The sequence below is a fragment of the Wyeomyia smithii genome, chromosome 3 (assembly GCF_029784165.1).
Source record: "Wyeomyia smithii strain HCP4-BCI-WySm-NY-G18 chromosome 3, ASM2978416v1, whole genome shotgun sequence".
Taxonomy (NCBI): Eukaryota; Metazoa; Arthropoda; class Insecta; order Diptera; family Culicidae; genus Wyeomyia; species Wyeomyia smithii.
The window spans coordinates 92,779,802-92,802,812 of NC_073696.1; the positions used below are offsets into that span (position 1 = coordinate 92,779,802).

At 37.3% G+C, this 23,011-nt stretch overlaps 2 protein-coding genes and 1 long non-coding RNA gene across 5 annotated transcripts in view; 1 reads left to right on the forward strand and 2 right to left on the reverse strand.

Annotated features, from left to right (window-relative positions):
• LOC129726952 (laminin subunit alpha-1) overlaps positions 1-23,011 on the reverse strand; it is a 399,452-nt gene that overhangs the window by 371,002 nt on the left and 5,439 nt on the right. For both annotated transcript variants that reach the window (XR_008728436.1, XM_055684266.1), the window contains exon 2: positions 15,526-16,233. Coding sequence is in view for 1 of the 2 variants with exons in the window: in XM_055684266.1 (XP_055540241.1) it covers positions 15,526-15,796 (271 nt within the window). In the remaining variant the exon portion in view is untranslated. The remainder of the gene's footprint in view (positions 1-15,525; positions 16,234-23,011) is intronic.
• LOC129726955 (uncharacterized) lies at positions 4,851-6,134 on the reverse strand. Of its 2 annotated transcripts, none has more exons than XR_008728438.1 (4): positions 5,925-6,134; positions 5,497-5,810; positions 5,277-5,440; positions 4,851-5,221 (listed from the first exon to the last, which is right to left on the reverse strand). It is a non-coding gene; the product is annotated as an uncharacterized LOC129726955 (long non-coding RNA). The 2 variants fall into 2 exon arrangements; XR_008728437.1 differs by having other exon boundaries at positions 4,852-5,197; positions 5,925-6,118.
• Positions 6,812-8,191, forward strand: LOC129726954 (uncharacterized). Its single transcript, XM_055684270.1, has 2 exons — positions 6,812-7,193; positions 7,257-8,191. Exons 1-2 carry the CDS (start codon positions 6,834-6,836, stop codon positions 8,019-8,021), a joined length of 1,125 nt encoding a protein of 374 aa, XP_055540245.1. The 5' UTR covers positions 6,812-6,833; the 3' UTR covers positions 8,022-8,191.

Consider the following 23,011-nt stretch of genomic DNA (forward strand, 5'->3'; position numbering starts at 1 on the left):
GTCGACCTTCGTGCGGGCAGTGTGCGTTGATGATGCTGTAGTTGAAGAAACGACCTTTAATCCTCAACAGACGCATTCTCTCGTTGATCGCCTTCCAATTGACAACACATAAACCCGTTCCCAGCTCGTTGGTTGCTCCACCGCTCTGGTAGAACTGGGCCTTGCCTCCACGGACTATCCACACTTTCTCACCTTTGCGTCAGATCTCCTGCAGAGCCACGATGCCGAACTTGTGGGGTTCTAGCTGTTCGAGCAGCACCCTGTCTCCGCCCACAAAATTTAACGACTTGCAGTTCCAGGTACCGAGTTTCCACTCGTGGTCCGTTTTTCGTTGCCAAGGTCCATGCCGAATGTTCCGAGTTATATTTTCTTGAATGTTCGTAGTGTAATTGTTTAGGTAGGTTGCCTTCCCAAGTAACAATTTAAGTTGTATTACACTCTTTTAGCGGTTTTCATGACCAATTTCGTAAAACTGCTTTTAAAACTAACAGCACCATCAAAACCTCCTGATAACCGCTATAAATTTGCTACACAGCTAAGTGGCCCACACTTGGAAAGGTTATCAAAGCAATCATAAGAATAACAATAAATCCGCTTTAAAACCAACTGAAAGTTTGTTCGCATTTTTTTAGCTGTTAGCATTACCGCTTTAAGAATGGCATCAAGTTCAAGCAGACTTATTGCGCTTTGCTACTAGCCGCAATAAGCTCAATCCAACTTTTCATTGCTTGACAGCAACCACAATAAATTAGTTTGTTATGCTGTTCCACACAAACCATAACAGCCAGTATAATTTCATTTCCATATGGGAATCTCTTGTAGAAAAAATCCCATGCATTTGTGTTGGTGATAATCGTGAAATTCAATTTGAAATAACGCCATTAATTAATAAAAGATGTTATGTAAATTGGGACTTCAGAGCAGTTTCACCAGTTCTCAAGGATATGCGCATAAAGTTTTGTCGAGTATTTTTGGAAAATAGACGCATAAAATTGATGCGCTCTTGAAATAGTACAGGTTTACAAAAAAAAATCCAGGATTGGAAAAATGTATTCGATTCGATCATCTCAGTTTTCCAGAAAATAAATGTATTTGTATTCTCTCATATGGAAATAGATCAAAATTAACGTTGGGTGTTACATTTCAGTATTAGTTAAATACAAAAAGGGGTTTTAATTTCAAGGTCATAAAAAGTTCCAATGGTATCAATATGGCGCGGCAGGTTAATTATTGGTACACTGTAAAAAAATGTCACGATTACTGCAAGTGTTTTTGCACTTAACTCAATTCGTTACATCCCAGTAAAAGTGATTTAGTGTTGATTTCTCGATGATTAACACTTTCCAATGAAATAATCTTGCGTTGAAAACTGTTTAATGAAAATCACCATCGTATTATAATAAATATCTCTTGTATTATCACCTCTGTTCAAATCAATTGAATTACAGCTGCAATTCCAACTGACAAACGTTAAAACCATAAAGCGAAACAAAAATAGTGACGATGGCGAACGGCGCATGCATTACATTTACCCATAGATCAAAAATTTATTTGAGCCCAAGTTTTATTGAATTCTTCAAATTAAAATAACAATAAAACTACTTTTTTACATATCCTGAAATCGATTGCATCGATACAGTTACAGGAAGCATTTCTGGGATAATCTTGTTATTAAATTAAAAATCAAAATAAAAAGAAGACTTTTGAATTTATTGTGAATTTATATAATTACCGACAACTGACCGACATTCCGTATCTCAACATAAGCATATCAACAAAGAAGAACATAACAACAGAAAATAAAGTGATTTGCTGTTGATTTCATAGTTATTTGCATTAATATATTTCGAAAGAAAATATCGAAAATTAATATATTTCGATTCAACTCTGAAATGTTAGGCAAGTAGTGCAAATTCAACAACAAATCACTTTACTCCGACGTGATTGTTATTTACAGTGTATTACTCATAGCTTCAATAAGTTTAGTTGGCCGAGGTTTCCACCACAGACAAATGAACATGACACTCGACCACATCTTCCACACGCTTTAACAATTATGTTTTTTTTTGTCTATATTTTTGAGGCTTTCAGCCGGCGGCTGGTTCACCTCATGCAATTATGTGGTTTGAGTTTTTCCTTCACTTTGATTTGGCCGAAAAAGTCAGTTGTTTGGAGACGACGGAAAATCCTACCAGAACGACAGCTGGGAAACCGCAGTTGTGTGCTGAAGCGTGAGTTTATTTATTATGCCGAAGCTTAGCAGGAACAAGAGTTTATGAAATCGAACACTGAAATAGAAGTGGATGAGCAACCGAAGGCAAGAAAAGGCTTGTCGAAGGCAAATTGTAACAAAACCGTTCAATACGCAGACCAGAATTTCTCTGGAGCAGCTTGGGAGAAATAGTTAGCAAAGACTTGTAGTGTCGTTCCATAGAAGCTGTCCGAGGTGACTAAAAAAGCCAAAAAAGATGAACTAAAAGAGAAGTAGGTTGTTAATATGTCTTTTTGTGATTTTTAATATATGTTTAAATCTTAACCTAAGAGCTAAATAGTATGAAGTAAGGGAATAAATACTGTATTTGGTGTGTCGTCTACTGGAATGGGTATCATTTTACACTTGATATCACATAAATCATAGTACTTTACATTTGTTTCTGAACGCAGCGAACGATAAATATATAGCACATTCGATCGAATAGGGGTCGCGAAAAATGAATCCAGGTGCTTCAAGCAATTGCCTTTGATTTTTGTTTCTTCATTTCTGTTCTTAACGACGAAATTCATCGCAACGACCTCGTGCGATTTAGTCAAAAACCATTGGTTTACAAAATTTTTACACAATGAAAAATTTTTAAATTCTATTTGTCCATAAGCTCTCGCTTCGTTATCGAGGAATAATTCATTGTCATCAACATCAAAATACGTTAGTTCCTTTTTCAGTGAAGGTGGTAAATTAGTTTCGTTTTCGCTCAAATTAACATTTTTTGAAATCTTATTTAGTTCACTGAGTCGCTTTGCTATTTGCGAAAGTGGATTCCTTCCTGATCTGATCAAGTTCTTAATTTGGAATAATTTATTCTCGAAAGGATACGCACTGAATCTTGACAAAATTCCAAACCGTTTGACGTCGTCAATCAAATGGGTCAAATTGTGAACATTACTTGAAACGTAATCTTCTCCATATATATCTTTGAAGTGATCATGAAAGTGCATGAGCAGCATGTCAGCCAAATCCAGTAGGTGAGTATAACTCTCTGAGGAACAAATAGTTATGGCACAAAAAAAAGAAAGAAAATGCTCATAAACCTCCGAAGAGAGGATTGGTTTAAGTACCACTATCGAGACATAGTTCAGGAAGGTACGAAACTCGAGACCTTTCCAATGCCCTATGCAATCCACTCCTCGAAGTGCTCGATGAATCTCATGTGGCATTCTTAGCTGCAACAGTCTTTTGGAGAGATTAACTGTAACATTAGCGGGCCACTTTGTGTTGTAGCTTCCAAATTTGCCATCCCGCCATCCCAGCAAGAGCTTCTTCATGATACCCAAATCTATAAGGTGAAGAGAGTCTCCAACTGCAAAATCTTTTATCATGTCTATGTTGAGCCTCAACAGCGGGGAATCATTTTTGTGATGACTACCATACTTTTTATTTCGAAAGTCCCAATCTGTTCTTGGAGGACATCTTGCTCGAGGGAAGTAATTAGTATGAGAAACGTAAGAGTATTCTCCGGTTGTGGTACATTTTTGACATCCATTTTGCGCATTGAAATAGGCAGTTCCTAAAATTACATTACGAATAAAATGTATACCCAAAACTACCTGTTAATTACCTTTTATTAAAGCTCTTGCTGGGGAATCACATACAAAACCTTTAATTGCCACTGACACTTTATGACCATTAACGATGATTCCATCTTTGCACACTATCTCCATATCATCAACAAATGGTGTCAAAAAGTTCACGACGCATGCGGGTTTTTGTTTGCCAGCATAAATACCAACGATCATAGGCTCAACTTGGGGGAATTCGTCAATATTTATTAAAATTGGCCAGAATTCGTCCTTTGAACTTTTGTATACTGGCAAACCATCGATATTGACTTTCACAGAGATAGTTAACGGTTCAGTGATTTCCGGAAGCATTCTATCGATGCAGGTTTCGATGCCTTGGTGCCAATATTGTCCGTTATCCATTTGAACAAGCTTTACAGTTTGTACCGTTTTCAATAATGTTCTCGGATCGCGTGGCAAGATGTCAGATAAACGTGTGTTTAAAATCGTCAGCAGCTCTTTCAATGCGGTTTGGCGAATGTTGTATTTAACTGCCCACGACTGTAAATCTGTTAAAAGACGCATGTTGGCAAATGTTTCATCTTCTAACTCCGGTTCAGCAAAGTCTTCCTCGTTGGATATGGTATAGTTGGTTGATGTATCTGTACAATCTGAGGATGGTTTAATCCGACTCGATGATGAGCACTCTGGAGTTATCTCATCCACAGAAAACTCTGGGGTTGTTTTCTGGCTGGAACTGTCAGTGAAGGATTTCAGCGGAATATTTTTCTTATACAGCTGCGGATTTACATTATTTATTTTGTTGAAATTTTTCTTTACACTTCGCTTAAAACTGCCAGAGGTCTTAATTCGTTTCCACGCATCCATTTTTGTATACAGCAAATGTGTTCGAACTTTGCACCTATTACAATCTTATGAGAGATTTTCCACAACCAAATTGCTAATTTTTGGATTTTAAATAGCCACAATAAGATCAGTTTCTAGGTTTTGTAACAGTATGATATGTCGATTTTATAAGAGTCGTGTTGGCTGTAATAAAACCACTAATAAAGCAAAGAAGCATTCGCATCTGTTGGTTTAATTACATGTTTCATTGACTCATTTTTTAGTGTTATTGAATGCTACAAGTATTTCTTACGGCCTACCTCTTTTGGTAGCGAGGCGGACCGTCATAAGACCTACATCGTCATAGAACTACATCGAAGGGTTCCGAGAAAACATACACGGACTCCGTTTGCTGTGGGATAAATTGATGAACGAAATTTGTTTTGAAGAACTATGCGGGACGTTTCTCAAGACTGCCTCGAGAATAGCTTCTCAGAGTCCAGAAGACGTTGCGGTCGAAACGATGCCCCAAATGCCCACCAGTATGGAGCTGCATTCAAATACGCTGCCATTTCGGCTAGTGAGAAAATTGCAGAAGGAACTAATTGTGAAGCAGATGACTCACAACTATTGCTACAGGATGACGAAAGAATTACCTGAGAAAAAATTAAATCGATGTGACCATTCACTTTATTTTTACAATTACTTGATTTTTCAATAAAGAAATGGTTTTTAGACATTTACATTTACACTGACACATCCCGGTGTATTTCATCAATGTTGTCCCAAAAAACCGATTTCATTCGACGATTTCTGAAAACTGAAAAAATAACATTGAATATTCTCGGAAAAATAGTGTAACAGAAAGTCACAAACCTAGTTTTTTTGTGCAATGATAACGGAAAACGAACATGCCTTTTTCCTTACGTTTGCAGCTATCACCGGTCATGACTTAATTGATAGGTAATTGTTCACATTTAACATTTTGTGCCGGGTCACTTTTTCCCTCCGAACTCCTTACGTTTTCATCACTGCACCCGGACAGGATTTGATTGATAGACGATTGTTCATTGCTTATTCACTTATTTCTCTCTTATTTACTTATTTCTCTCGGAACTCCTTACGTTTTCATCACGGCGCATCTCATTAGTATTGCCCTGAAACAATCGAATCCATCCGATTTCTGAAAACTGAAGAAAAAAAATATATTGAATGTACAGATAATTGATTAGGTAATCTAGGAAAAATAGTGTAACAGAGAGTCACTACATTTTCCTGAAAAGGTTCGCGTAGAACAAACATACCTCTTTTTTCACGTTTGCAGCTATTGCCGGACAGGATTTTACTGATAGACGATTGTTCATTGTTTATTTAAATACTTTTTCACTTTTTTTTCCTCCAAACTCAGTTGACAGTTATCGTGCCCCGTGCTGCCAAAACAGCAGATAAGGGGTATGACTGCCAGAAAAGCTGAAAGATTATCTTTTGGGGAATATGTCTGGTAGGTGTCGTACCTGTTATTCTAAACCACGTAGTATCACGAACTTGATTAACAAATCGAATATTTGTTGATATTGAACGATGCGATGTCATGCTTATTTACTACACACAATTGAATCCACTTTTCTGAACAACCGGATCTTTGAGAAACCTGAATAAAATTAGCTAAATTTCTAGAATCAATCGTAAATTTGTCTTCTTCATTAACAGAAAAAAAACAGTGAAACAAAAATACATTGATATTTTTTTCAGCACGGCTGGCACCCACTAGCAAAAAAAATCCACAGTGTGTCAAAGCAAAACAACCAATCAGATGGCTGTTAATTTGACAGCGTGATATTTGGTTCTCGTTGCACATAAAAAAAAGTTACAAGTTGTCCACCCTTCTCTTAGAACCAGGGATACCAGATTAGCAGATTTTTTTTTATTTCTATTTTTATATTTAATATATTTCTAAATATAAATATATAGATATAGATATATATTTTTCCGTCTGTGGACATATTATTTCCGAGTTATCTTACATTTGCGCTGATTGTTATTAAGTGTGCAGAGTATTTTTTGTAGACTTTTATCGTAGCAACCTTAATTTTTTTCAAATTTAAAGTCAACATTTGCTGAATTTTTATAAACACATTTGGCATCTTTGGAATAAACTTTGCAAACAAAATAGGAGTTATTATATTTAGAATTCACGTAAATATTTTATCAAAATGCCGTTTAAAATTGTTCAAACAATTGAAAGTAACGAGTTGTGCTTGTGTGTTGTTCCATCGCGCTGGGAAAATGAAGGAACTTTATTTTGGCCAAAAAAATCAGTTGTTTGGAGATTGTGCCACGATGAAAATTCTCAGCCTAGTGAAAACTGGGAGAAAATTAGTTGTGTATTGAAGCGCGAATTTAATACATATGCTGAAGCACAGCAGGAATTGGATTATATGGAACTGAATACTGAGACTGAAATGGATGAGCAACCTGAAGCAAAAAAGGTTTGTCGAAGGAATGCCCCAACATCCATTGAAAAAGATTTTAATGATCTTGTCACTGATCCACAAGAATTGGAAACCGTTACGGTAAGCTACATCGAATGATATTAGAATTGTTTTATTTATCGAATAGCTTTATTCGCATTGCAGGTAATTTCAGGAGAACAAATTGCTTTACCCAATGTTGATGTATCGGAAGATGAACAAAGCGCCATGGAAGAAAATATCACTGAGGCGCATTTAACAGAAATTGAAATAAATGAGATTATTCCAGAAGCTTCACTGACGGCAATTGTTACGAACCAGGTTCTCATGCATAATAACATACTTAAGATAATGATAAGCTTAGCAAAACTGACTGCTTCTATTGAAGTTCTTAACCAAAAAGTTTTGTCAATGGAAAAGAATTATCAAACAGAGCCACATGCTTCAACCAAAGACGTGATGATTAAGAAAGTTAACTCCATTGAAGATCTAGACCGTTTGGAAGCAGAACTGAGGGACGAAAATAACATGGAGCGATATATTTCGAAATTAAGCGCTATTTGTGGAAAAACTGGCAAATCCGATGGAGTCACCAGCGCATATCGGCTGATTGATCATCTAGTGACTCGCGAGATAATGAACAAATGTTCCTGGACGGGCTTAGCTCGGGATATCGATCTGCCAAGCAGTTCTAAAGAACCATGTGCAGGTACACCCAAAATTCCATTGAAGTTTTACGCAAAGTTCCGAGAAATGTTTTTGAGAGTTGTTAGGCTAGCAGACCAGGATTTCCCCGAAGCCGATTGTGAGAAATTTTTGAAGGGAATTATGAAAAACAGCAAACAGAGGTTGACCGGAAAGGTTGTATCGACGCATAAAAACCGACCGAAGAATTTGAAATACGGAGACAAGAAAAATGAGCTAAAATAGAAGAAGTATGTTGATATGCGATTTTTTGTGATTTTTAATATATATTTTTTTAATTCTTAACCTAACTTAAATGGTATGAAACGAAGGAATAAAAACTGTATTTGTTGTATCGTCAACTGGAACGGGTATCATTTCACACTTTATATCACACAAATCGTATTATTAAATCGTTGTTTCTGAACGCAGCGAGCGATACATATAAATTTCTGGAATCTGTTTGTCCATAAGCTCTTCTTTCGCTATCGAGAAATAATTCCTTTTCTCTGACATTAAAATCAGGTGATTGTCGTTTCATAGAATCTGTTTGTTGTTTTTATCGAACCTAAACACGTTCCGAACTCCTGAGATCCTGAGATTGTTTTCTGGCTGGAACTTGCTGTGGAGGATTTCAATGGAACATTTTTCATAGCTTTTCCAATATTTGTTATTTCCATTATCCTTATATTAATTCTTTTGTTAAAATTTCTCTTCACACTTCGTTTAAAGCTGCCAGAAATCTTTATTCGTTTCCGCGAATCCATGTTTGTTTACAAATTTGACAAATTGAAACTGAACACTTATTACAATCTTATGAGATATTTTCCATAGCCAACTTGCTATTCTCAATTCGATTTTATAAGACTCGCGCTAGCTGTAATGAAACCGCTATTAAAGCAAAAAAACATACGCGCTTGCTGGTTTTGTTATTGGTTTTATAAAAGTTTTATTGACAGCTTTAAGTGTTTCTTACGGTCCGTTCTTTTAGGTAAGAAGGCTGACCGCCTTAAGATCGTTGGTAATAGCCGTTACCGCAATAAAACCGTTAAGAAAATTGGATAAGGGCAAATAGCTATGAAATTGTTACTTGGGTTACTAGGGTTAAGCTACCGAGTCTCGTGGTGGGGCTGCTGCCATCTTGGGTATAGCGTTCGAGACAGCACGTTTCTTTATACAGCCGCCCGCTCCGGGTCTGACGCTGTTATGAGCCGCCCCTTACCTAGGAAAAAGACGCTCAGAAAGGCTGAGCTTTCCTCCGAGGAGATAGCCCACCTCCCCCTTTCCTGTCAGCATACGACAAACGTCCCACCACGTGTTGGTTACCATGATCTTCGCTTGGTTACTCGTATCCCGGCTGGTACCACGGGGAGGTAGAGATAGGAGTGGCTGGGCAGGATGCTATGGACCACAATGGGGTCTATTTTATGTTAACTGGTACGGGTTGTACTGCAGGTACGCTCTGCTCAGCAGTTTACCAAGCAATGGTCACTCACTGTAAAAAATGCTGGCTGTTTTGAAAAATTCATTACCCTTCATACAAAATATTGGAAAGTTTTGAGAAAGAGGACATTAGATTCATTTTTCGTACATTCGTATTGCATACGGAATGAAATCTCTGCGTCTTGCGAAACTGGGAAAATGACATAACATGAAAAAAGGCGGAGCCACTTACAACATGCGTCTAAAATAAACAACGCGAAGGAAGCGAGCTCGTGATGGGTTAACCGTTGCTTTTCCAATTGATCATTTTTCTGTCGGTTTGCAATTGAAAAAAAAAAGATTTTTCTTATAACAATAGTTTGAAAACTTTTCACCTATTGAAAGTGAAAGTAACAAGGCATGCATTCAAAACGGCACATAGCACGTACGATCTTACATCATATTATCATTTTTTCAACTATAGAAGCGTGCTGGTTATTCGTTGTTTGCTGCGAAGCTAATCCTGAAATTGTAGATTAAAAACTGTTCATTACATTAAAACTGAGAAGATGTGTTAACTGTTGTACCACATAGCTTTGAGATCAAGATATTGGCGTTTCAAATCCGCTCAGTGCTTGTAACATGATATGCATTTGAGGAGGGCACATTTTCTTTACACTTTCCACAGTATGTCACCCTACTGAAGTAATACGTCAGAAATCTGAGATTTTAACTCGAATCAACCCAATGATCATTAGACACATTGGCATTGCTTCATTTGGCAATGTCTTTATGAACATATGCTGCTTGACAGAAAAAATCTTATCAAGTTAGTTTAGTTTTGTACGTCTCAGTTAGAAAAAAATAAATATTCATTAGTAGTTCCGGGCTGATTCGGGTTAATTACATTCAACTGTGGGAATGACATGGTTGCATTTATTATTTCACGGTTACACTTGAAATTTATTATCCCAATCACCATGAGACGTTAGATACAATGGTATAGGATGAATGATTTTAAGTTAAAACATACTTTTCAGGGTTCAACAGACAGTAATTAGTTACTTAGTACCGATTTATATATTTAATACGATTTTTCAAGTACAAACGGCCAGAGCGCTCTCAATTACGGAACGTTCCGTGTTACATCATCATTGAAAACAAAATTCATCCCGTGTTGAAAGCCGTGACATTCAGACAGTCAGAATGAAGAACTCACAATAATGCTACGTTGGAGTCGACAAATGAAATATCTTTATCGAGACGAATAAATATTGAATGAAGTTTAATGAAAAATTGTACAGTATTGACTTCTATTGAACAGCACTACTGCGCATGTATAGTGGATTTAAATTACAATTTTAATTAATTTAAAAAAATATCATTATCATCATCTAAATATACAAAATGCGTTTAAAAAAGACCGAATAATTCAAGCAAGATTATTTCAATTAACACATAGATGCGTCATGGTCAACCCGTGTACGACATTAGAACTGAAATTATATTACGTCGCATCACTATATTTATTTTTAACCCACGTTGTGAAGTTTTCCGCCTTTTTTCAAATTATCTCATTCTATTAATTGCGTGGCGCGACGGAATGACATTTTTTTTTCAAATATAACAAAAGTATTGAAAACATTCTCCAGTTTTCTAAAGGGGCATGAAGAATCGGCAAGAGCTGATAACACTGGTAAACACAGATTTTGCCCTAGAGCTCAAAAAAAAATTAAGGATTTTAGCTTAATCCCCAATCCCCGAGACAATCAAATTCTTCTCGCGTCGGATAAAAGCAGATAGCAGGAGATGCCGTACTCTCAGCCACACAACAGTTTATCACGCTGTTGTGTGTTGCATATTGCAATTGTGCGGCTGGGGAACAGCAAAATTCTGTTCGTAGTGACGTTGATATGAGAGTGGAGTTCGAAATGCTATTGTAAAGTCAAATTAAACATCTAAGACGTTCTAGGTGTAATGATTTAAATTTTAAGCTACAGTTTTAGCACAGACAAACGGATGCCACGTATTGTTCGTCCAGAAAAAACGAAATTTTAATTATTGTTTAGTAGGCAGTAATACTGGTTTCGCTTCCGTTGGAAAAAAAACCCGTTTTATGAATATTAGTAAGTAGCGTGCGTCATATTGCTTATCTTTATTTTGAGGAGAAAACAATTTTCTCCCCTCTTGACAACTATAAGCTTACATTCAATGTTCATCATACCATCTGAATGAGTGACGAGTAATAGTTTCTCTGGTGAATGAATACTCGTAATTTGACAGAGCATAGGTCCAGTGAAACTCTTGTAAATAGCATAACGCATACGCAAGATGAGTGAACTTAAGTGCTCAGTCCGCCCTGGAGTGCGACAAAAATAATGAAATACCAAATGCTCCGTAGGATACGTACCCATGGTGAATGCTGAATCTTCCTATAATATCAAATTCAAAATCTGTTAGAATGTGGCTTCAATGTAAACCTACATTAGGCGTCGTACACAAATTACGTAACGCTAAAAACCTAGATTTCAGACCACCTCCCCCCCCCCCCTATGTAACGATAAGTAACGTTCAATATGACTCCCTCCCCTAAAATTACGTAACGCTGGACAGCCTGTCCCCGCCTCCAAATTTGCAGTTTTGAGCAAACATCTCAGTTACGTAACGATCTCAACTAACCACCCCCTCCCCCCTATGTAACAATAAGTGACGCAGACTTAACTCCTCTTCCCCCCCCCCCCCCTTCATGCGTTACGTAATTTGTGTACGACGCCTTATGGTGGCAATGCGATGTATACAAAAAAATAAATTTCAAGAACCGACTACGTACATTTTGTTTGTTTGCCCAAAATGTGCAAAATTTCAGCTTAATCAGACTTGATTTAGGGGTGCCTCAAAGCGCTTAAAGTTTCAGTGTTTTGACCCTCGAAAATTAACATTCTTAATAGGAAAGTATGTTTGAGATGCCCAATAGACATTAAAATGATTTACATGTGGTTTGGTGAATCATTTCAATGTTTATTGTCCATTTTGAACTAGATTTTTTATTAGGGATGTCCATTTTCGAGGGTCAAAACATCAAAACTTTGAACACTTCGAGGCACCCCTGAATCATGTTCGATTGAGCTGAAATTTTACACAGATTATTTTTCTCGGTCAACGAACGAAATGTAGATGGTCGGCGACATGACCATTTTCGCTGCCACCCTAACCTACATCTTTTGTTCTTTGGCCAACTTTTCGGTTAGTTACTGAAAAGCTAATGGAAACTACTACCTCTTGAACTGAGTGAACTGAGAGAGAAAACAATTCCCCTCGCACACGATAATTGTGAGTGAAAATGAACTCTGCGACTGAAATGCTCTACGACTGAATGAGGTTAGTTACTCACTCTGTGTAATAGAAAGTCTAATTCTCCCAGGCGTTCGACAGGTAGACGAGAAAATGTGAGCAAAAATCAAGAGAATGGATGAAGCCTAGTTAGTAGGCAATAATCTCACATGGTGGCGTATAAATTTAACGACTCGAACAAGGAGAAGATTTTTCAGGATTTTTCATCAAAGAGGCACATCTGTTTGTCTGTGACTTTGGTATAAGATGCACAGTTAAGTAAGTCAGCTTAACACAACCGAAATTTTAAAGTTACAAAGGGATTTAATAGTTCAAAATTTAGTGTTTCAACTTGCCCCGTCTTTCCTTCTAATAAACTTGTTTTTCTTACATTTGGAACCAGTTTTCGGTCATGGGTTTCTTTAAAAGTCGTTTTACTATGTCAAAGCCGACGTTTCAAGGATATATTACCTCGTTCTCAGGGCAACTACGATTAACAGTTTACAATTTACATAAATAAGTCACACGAATGTAAAATGTAAAATAGCCATCATTGAACCCATTAACTATTTATTGGTCAAACACCGCTTAACATTTGGAATCAAATACATTGTAAACACTTCTTTGTTAAGCTTCCGCAATGGGCTAGAATAATATATAACGTTAAACTTTTCGAAGGCGGGACAAGTTGAAATGAAATTCAAAATGATTGACGACACTCGAAATTACAAGGTAAAGCATTTTTTTCGGAAACCAGAAAGTTTAATTAACGTTGAGAACCAATAAATTTGACTTAGATATTTTTAGGTTTTTCCAAGTAACCTTGAAAATTGAGCTTTCGCAAAAACCTGCCACTATTGACTCACAATATTATCGAGCTACGGCGAAAATCAAACTATTGAGTGTTACAGATTGTAGCAGATTTTAATCGCAGTTGCTATTTGATAAAATATCACTCACCAACATCTTCCTAATATGTAAATCTTTGAATAAGGTCGACTTATGCAATTTCAAATGTCATTCAGCTTTTGCAGTTCATCATGATCAGACCTCGTACGCCATCTACAACCAGTTAGTGCCACTAACATAACATTATCCTTTGTCTTGCCTGGATTTTTGCCTTAACCTCTAGTGCCCAAGTTAATTTTTAGACGAAAAAATCACTATGAATTTTTATTAACATGTTTTAAGTATTGATTGAACCTTTTTAGAGGTTCAACTGAAGACCGTGTAAAGGCGGCACTGGGCACTAGAGGGTTAATATCATCTTGCTTCGCGATGTTTATTTTAGATTCATGTTGTAAGTAGCCCCACCTTTTTTCAAGTTATGTTATTTCCTCAATTTCGCACAACACGAAAACATTCCATTCTGTATGAATTACGAATGTATGAAAAACGAAATTTATTTTGTGTTGGCAAACAATGCAACTGGACCAATCGAGCTGTCATCCACGCAACAAAATAATACGTTATATCGTATTGTTAGGAGGAGAACAATACAATTCTTCTCATGCCGGATAGAAACAAATAGCAGCAGTGCAACACTCTCAACAGTATACCACGCTGTTATGTGTTGTTGTGTTGTGTGCATCCTGCTTCTGGAGCATAACAAAATTATGAGTTCGAAATGATGCTGTGAAAATGTACAGAACAGTGAGAAAAGCTTTTTGAACGTATGTTCCAGTTCATATTTTACATTTAGTTAAGGTGCAGTGCGCTCGAAATTTCTGTAACTGCGGCTCTACGTCCTCGATTTTCTTGATCGAACTTTTTTTCGAGAATATACTTATGAGTATATACTCTATACACGTTTTTGTCTTTTCTTTTGAAATTATTTTTTGGTTAGCGGATTAGTTATTAGGGGCCATAAGTATTTGGTTTGATTATAAGAGGTTTTTAAATTACTTTTCTAGACATTCGTCAGTGTTTGGCACATCTTACTATAAAGCGTTTAGGATAGGAAAAATATTAGATCATTCTAAATTTAACACAAGAATATTCTCCTAAAATCGTCAGGAAGATAATCTAAAATATTTTGATGGTTCGTCACTGTTTGTCGTTTTCTATGTGTCTATAAAAATAGAACCAATCCCAACTATATTCTGCAAATTATTGTTTTGTGTTTTTTTACGAATTCGAGACTTTTTTTAACCAGCCAAGCGATAATCATATTACATTACAAGTAAGAGTATATATTTGGAATTACTCCTTGATAAATAACTATGTTCGACATTACAAGAGCATTCTACTCCACACCAATGTCAGCGCTAATGTTACGAAAGTTGCGAAATTTATTCCGAATCGCTGAACTGGAATGTTGAGTCCCACCTGCTACATTTATTTTATTTATGGAGTCATCTTTTCATTTGAATTCCCCTCATTTCAGTCCATAGCGCATCAAAGCGGTAGAGATGAGCCAAACGGGCCATTCTAGTGAGCGATATAGATCCGGATCATTCATCTAGGTGAACCGGATTGTTTGAGCGGGTTTAGTCATTCGTTTCATAATAACAGACAAATTTTTTTCTGCGCATTTCATATAATCAGAAATAGTTTTTCTGTAATGCGTTAGCCGAACATTTGCTAGCATTGCTAGCAAAGACTGTGAATTAAAAAAGGAATAATTTATCGAAAATAATAAAAATAGGATCAATTTACAAAATATAAACAGGTGAAATTTCCGTACCTGGAAAAATGGGATAAATCGTGGACTGTCATTGCAATAACACTTTTATAATAAACAATCGAAGTTTAAAAAAAATTTTGCAGAAAATTTAATTGTAAAAAAAAACAGTAGTTATTCTTACAGTTGACAAAAATCTGCAGTATATGTAGAGGTATGAAAGTAAAAGCATCTCCAGATTCTTTGTGTCTCAAATTTCATCTATAGTGGTGCACTCATTTCGTGTTAAAAAAGTGTGCAATTTATAACCAGAGCTAACCCCATTATACACAATAGCCACGGCGAAAATATCGCCGGTTTACGAAAATCACTTACCGTGTTTCGAATGACGCGCTCTAAGTCCGCCACGTCTCAGCTGACCGATCCTCATCCGTCCGTTGCGATGTCGCAACGGTTGAGCGACGTGAACTTCATCCTGGCCGCCGCTATAAAAACTATCCCCGTCCCGTTGATAACCATCCAGATCACCATATTTTCGCAGCTCCTCGATGTCCACATCGTCTCGGCCCAGCTTACCACTGGCCGCAGCCGTTAGGAGACAGCACGCGCCGAAAAAGGCCACCACTAGGTCACTAATTGACCACATTTTTGTTTTGTAAAATTCACCCACCGATATTGCTTCTTTTATAACTTGCCCTTTTCTGCACACAAACTTCAACTTATACACGATAACTAATCATTCAACTGCCTTTTCTCCGCCAGCGATAAACTTTGATGCCTTTCCGCACTCCCCTTAAAATGGTATTCTTTTGTTTTCACTTTATCATGATTTATGCAAACGTTCCCTTTTCTGTCGACCGGCAATCAGAGCATTTGTTCTCGCTGCTCTGCCCGGAAAGGGACTGGCACTAGTGCACTTCCTTCGTTCACCGCCACCTCCGATGACCCTTGGGGGTGTTGTGCAAACTCGAAGTTTTACACGGTGTTCTCTCTGGCGCGGAATGTTCCGTACCGGCGGCGGCAATGGTCATTCCACCCGCGATGATCACAAAGCTGTCAGAGTTCAGTGGGCTATCGCCCGACCTGGAAAACCGAAATAGATAAACATTATTTAACAACTGTAAAAATATATTCTACCGGAGGCAAGAGACTATAAAAGACTAACAGCAGTCTTTCCAACTCGGGCGACGATTGCCGGCTGCGCTGATTTTTCGCCGACTCGAACGGATGCGCTAATTATTGCTTGCACACTCGGGCGCTACGCGTTTCATCCAGTTGCAAAACACCAATCATTAGTATCGTATTTTTTGGCGTCCATGTCAAAACTAAAATATTACGTCCATTTTCAGATGAAGCTTATTGCTACTGCGAGGAAGGAGGAACGAATTTCGCAAACCAGTTAGCAACTTAGTGATATCGCTTTGATGTGGGAGATACTGGAGGGATTTCACACGCAAACTCGTCTATGAAAGTTCGCACTTTGCTGGATTTCTGTATTGTTACCTTAAATATCTTGGATTGTATCAACTAGTATTTGATCTCAGCCAACAGCGACGGGGTGAATTGGCATGAAATCCCTCACTAGCAAAATTCTGCCTGCAAGTTGCTGAGGAGAGCAAACGTACGATGATCAAGATAATTACGTTGGACTCACTAGACCTGCTTAGAGAAAACATCCAATTCAATCAAAATGTTGACGACCTGACATTTTAAACAGGTGACTTTTTGCATCAACACAAATGTTTGATAAGGTGTCAAAACTTCACTACACACCGCCATAGCTGTACATGGATAAAAATCAATTCAATATTTCATACGTCTCTCAGAATCAAATTTAGTGGTTTGACAACCCCCCTCCTCCTTCACTTTCCTCACGCGCGCTTTGTCTTTGTCATAGAGAACACTGTTTCCATCCAGGCATCTTCGGCCTTTCTCGACTGCAGCGAAACCTGTTTGGCCCGGCCGGTCTACAGAACACGGGTCGAAGTCAGTCTCAACGTATGTTTATTTTATAGAATTATTTCCCGTTTTTAAGCTAAATATGTCTGTAAATCCTCAACCCGACACCTGTTTATTGTCCGACGCAACCGTTGTTGTACGGCGATGAGTTTGATATTTTATTAACTCATCCTTTAGGCGTGCACAGCGAGTGGGGAATCTAGCACCGCATGATTTCCAGAATAGGGAAATAAATGTTGTGGTTGAAACCACGTTCCATCTTTGGCAGTGACCTGCTGCCCCATCCAGGACCTTCTTCGCGCGACTCCGTGGCTGGTTCGGTTGGGACAGTGAAGATGTAAAACAACTAAAGCCGGTTTTTTTTTTAATTTTAGAATTGAGTCTCAGCATTAGCTTGAAGGTCGGGTAAACTTTTTGTTCAGCTGTTCTTTTTTTTACATGCAAATTCGGATTCAAGTTCAACACTCCTCATTCCGGTTTACCCATATACTACGCGGATGGGAGCATCCACACGCCAAATTTGTAAGCGAATTTAAATTTTGGAATTAGAATATTTTATAGGATGAATTCGATTTACGATGCATAGCGAAATGTTGCCGCAGTTAGACTAGATGTAGATATTTGCCATTTTTTGTAGGTCTGTCATTGTCCAGACGTTTTTGCTGTTCGCACATATTTGTTTGGTCCCTTTTTGCAGTGTTACCTATTGAAAAGTAACCTGCTCCGTGTTATAGTGCTTTTGCTTGTCCTTCAGACATAGTAACCTACTTACTTTCTTATCGACCTTATCATAATCCTCCTGCAAGCTGTCTGACAGCGTATAACCTGCTATAATCTACGCATTAAAAAATTCTGAATATAACATGGCACGTAAAATATTTTCTCATTTTAATTTCAGTTGCTTCTGACGTATACCACGATTATGTTTGAAAATTATGTGCAATATCATTGAAATTCGCGTGGAATGTTATGAAATTTCCTATGATAAGCGATGGAGGCAATTCGCTACATGCGATTCGACATTAACCCTTTCCCGCTCACGGTGACTCTAAAGCACCAAAAATTATAATCATCAAATCTTGACATAAAATAGTATGTTGTGCTCACGATTGTTCCATAAACTTTTATATGCTGCCTCAGAGCATCACTGGGCATTTTCTTCAAAATACTACAGTTGACAGTAATTTACGTTAGTCTACAAAGTGTTCAGCTTGAATTTTCTCGTGAAGCTATATATTTAAATGATAAACCTTGTGAGCGTTAGAGGGTTAAGTTCACTTTCTGTGTATAACATTATCGAAGTCTTGGGGGAAATTTTGTGTTGAAAAATCTTAGAAAAATAAACCCATACTCAAAAATCCTTTTGCCAACGAATGGCTTGTTTCTACTAAAATTCGAACCTATCACCCGCTTGTCAAAGCGGACTCTGTAACCTTGCGGCTAAGAAGCTCTACTTTACTCTGCTATTTGCCATAAACCCAGTTCCAATAAGAATTTGTTTAACCTCAACACATCACCGTTGACTTTTTGGAGTTAAGAGCTCTTTTTGGAAATAAGTATGTTTAATAAAAGCGCAGTGGCATTTCTTGATTAACGATTGAATTAAGTTGTTTTTAATTACTTTTTGTTACTGTAACGGTTCTGAGAAATTCAAACATTAACTTTATGAGTAAAACAATGTTTATCATGAGTAAAGCAATGTTTATCAAAAAATGCTTCATGCATGCTTCATGTTTTATACAATAAAACAAAGAAATATCTAATTATTTTTGTAATGATTTGCAGTTTAGGTGATAATGTTCCGCAAATTAAACATTTCGAAAAGTTCTTCATGAGTTTTGACATTGGCCTACTCTTAACCTTGTATCAGCTGAGATCTGGACGACCTGCTAACAAAGTCAAACGAGAGTTTGTACGTTGTCTCCGCTTTTTTCGTTTTCACACCCTCTCTTGCGAATTTATCGCTTCATCAAAAGATGCAAACGAAATATTTTAGACTTGTAATTTTTTATAGTGTGACAAAAGTATACTGTTCTAAAAAATAACAGATTCTACTGAGAAAAAGGAAAATCATTTTCGACAGTGTTTCAGTTCAACTTTTTGTTTGGTCGCCTTATAATTTTCAAGTGTAGTGCGATGTCTTTTTCGAACAATGGGTTAAGAATACAAAAAGGTTGTTTTAATTCCCAAAAATCCGATAATTCACATGCATATCAATCGGCTAGTTTTCAACGGATTTCCTTCGTTCTTGTAGCAATTGATTTGAAAATCTTCTATGCATCCATCCAAATGCAGAAAATTGTAATTTGATAATTCGTAATATTGTATTATTGAAAATTGTAAAGCCTTATTGAAACAAAGAATTCAACCTCTAATTGGTCGCTTAATACTTCCTTTCCATAACACGGTCGACAGAATATTGTACATAGTTTATAGAGATGGTCGGGTATGATGTTTTCCAAACCCGAACCCGACCCGAACCCAAACTTTTTTTTCGGTTGAAAGTTTCAACTTGAAACCCTACCCGACCCGAACCCGAAATTTTGTTTTTGATCAAACCCGAAGCCGACACTAAATCAAATTCAGATCAAACCCGAACTGTGCCTCATAATTTCGAGCTCGAACCCGATTTTTTTCATCACCAAACCCGAAGCCGACCCCTACACGACACTTTCAAAAATTTTCAAACCCGAAACCGACGGGTACGGGTCGGATTCGGGTTTCAGCTTTTCATCCATCTTTAATAATTTGCCGGGAATGCACTCTTTGGACTTCTGCCTAAACCAATCACTTGACTAATGCATGATGGCAAGGACGGTCCCATCTTAGTAGCAGCGGATAGCATCAGCGATAGCGGAGTTTGCTTTCGGCTCAAACAAATCAACATATCGTTAGTTTCTTGCTACACGAACATATATACATTTGTGTGTATTCAAATTTGTGTATAGGGTAATCGCTCCTATATTCATCTCATCGCGCCTCTTTGATCAATTTATCGTCGAAATTCACCATATTTTCAACGTAAAACTTTCAACCACTTGACAAAATCGAGAAGCAAATAGAGTTCAGTTTTGAAATTTGTAGAAATTTGACGGTAAAATGGATAAATGAGAGAAATAAGATGAATATAGTTGCACTCAGCTGTTGAGATGAAAAACGGAGCGATTACCGTACATTTTGAGGTTTTTGATTGTAAAAGATGCCAAATATTGTTAAGTTTCATCCGATGAAACCGCGTTTCAAAATTCACAAAAAATCCAGAGTTATAAGTAGAAGTACTTTTACTTTTTTTTTGTATACAGGTAGTAAACATGGGTTTTAACGTGTACAACGTGCTCATTATATATGCACCCGAAAAATGTTCAATGAAAATGGGATATCTTAAAATTAAAAGTTTTCCTGAAAATGCATTAAGAAATTTTCGGAACAAGTTTTCAAACGCGTTTTTTTTTAAACTATGAATTTTGAGCTGTGCTAGTGTTGCACGAAATCGACGATATTAAAACAGCTTTCCACTGCGTTGTCAGCTAAATAAGGAATTCCCACTGTCGAAGTAGCACAGACACGATCAACATTATATCCGATGTTAAAATTGAACAACAATTGTCCTTTTAAGGACAAAATAAGTGAATGATCCATGATTGAATATTCTCTGGTTTGTTGCTGGAAATCAAAGTGAAATGTTAGTTCAATCTGCTCGCACTCTGACTGTTGAAACTTGTTTGCGCCGCATAGTGTTTATTCCATTCCTGTTCAGTTATGTTGTATTTATGTGTACAAATTGAAATTCAACTCCTTTTTTGTACAAAATTTTCACAATATTCAATAATAAAATGTTAGAACACCTTAACAAAGACGGTTGAAAATTCGACTAAAGCAGCCATTCGAACTCTATCCAGCAATTCAATGCTTCTTCGATCTTGAAGTCTATGCGTTAGAGGAAAACACAAACGTTTGTTTTCTAGCAAGCGTTTGCAAGCCATGTTGAACTTCTCTTTCCTCAAGATTCGTTTTCTCCCCAAACTTCTTCCTGTTAACCATGAAAAATACTCACTCGGACCTATTTGATAGTAGAAAGTTCGTGCCAATCTAGGAAATATTCGCTTTCATTGATTACGCAATCGTGGACATTTCTGGCAACTCTGGTCGCAATATAATACCTTTTCATTACCAATTGGTGAAGTGAGTTAACGAACAAGACAGTGGGGTTTCACGTAATATCATTTGAGGACGCTACAGCAGAGATTCTGCGTATATGTGAGTGTAAGTGGATTGAAATATACCATTACATCAATACAAACGCAGCAAGTGAAAGTTACTCAAAAGCAACAAAAGCTTCTCCTTTCGCTTTGGGTGTAGTGGATCGCGAAGGTCTTGGTAAATTTGAAAATATTGAGCTATTTTTTCATAATAAAATTAATAACAGAATCAAAATAATGAATATCAGTATGGTGCGCGGAATATTAAGTGTATTATGTACTCCATCGGAGTAAGTGACACGCCTATTTTTATAATCCATGCTTGTATGTGAAGTTTTACCCTGACTCTACTACTATAGCGAGCTTCTTTTCATCCTACAAATATTACTAAAATACAATTCCCTGGCGGGACTTCGCCTAACGTTCCTCTCTGGCTAGGTTTATTTTGAGAGGGACTTATTATGTCAAAAGGAAGGAGTTATATATAGGAACCTCGTTCTCCGTGCTAATGTCACTAATTACAATAACCTGGAGAGGATCAATATTCCTCTTCGTTTTACTACAAGAAGGACTTATATTGTCAAGAGGAAAAGTCTAATCGGAACATCGTTCTCCGTGTCTATACCGCATCAGAAATTCAATTCCCTGAAAAGGCCTCGAACGATAGACCTCTAATCAGTTTATCATAAAAAGGACTTATATTTTGTCACAAGGAAGGAGTCTTATCAAAACTTCGTTCCTACAGCCAATATCGGGCCATAATTACATTTCCCTGAAGAGAACCTTACTCAGACCAGTTTTATTATAAGAGGAAGTGGGTACTATAGAACTCAGCTTGAAGGAGAGGTATTTAATGTGTAGCCTGAGATAAACCCCATTTTAAAGTCCTTTAACAGTCACAGTAGCCTGATTCTACTATCATTCAAATCCATGACCACTCGCTTGTCAAAGCGAACTCTGTAGCCTTGCGGCTGTGTTGATAATTACTGAATTTCACTTGAGGAGCCGCGGAGCTTTTCGTACTTTGCAAATGGAATCACTAAGCCAATATGATTGGTATTCGCTGATTCAAATAATCATACTGGGCACCATCATAGTAGCGCACGAGAAATCTAATTAGTCTAGTTAGAAATTAGCCACTATATACACATGACACTTACTTACGAATTTCCAAACTGATCACAATCAGAATGTTATCATCATGAATAAGTATAAGAAAGTAGAGAAGTTATGAGGTTAAGGGGTAAACCAGATCAAAATACCTGAGTTTACGTGCAGGAGGAGAGTAATTTAGAACCGTTTGAACTTACACAAGAAAACAATCCCAATGTCAGAATTTACCTTGAAACTTCCATGCCTACATCGTCGATGCTAATAGCGCAAAGAAAAGTTGAAAGTTTTTTTAGTAAGCGTGAATGTCAACATTCCATGAATTCAAAACGCAACTTGTACACTAAATTCAATTTTTACGCAGGTATTACGTGAAAAAGCAAAGCCTTGATGCTACATTTCGGTTCGGAACTTGACCTTCTGTTAATTTATACACAGACTTCGCAGCTGACTGTTTAGTGTACACGCTAATTGCGCTACGATCCTACTGACACTAACAGTCTCTCCCGAGCCGAGACTCGAACCTACGACGACTGGCTTGTTAGGCCAGCATCGTACCTCGAGACCATCTGAGAAATTTCGCAGGTATTACG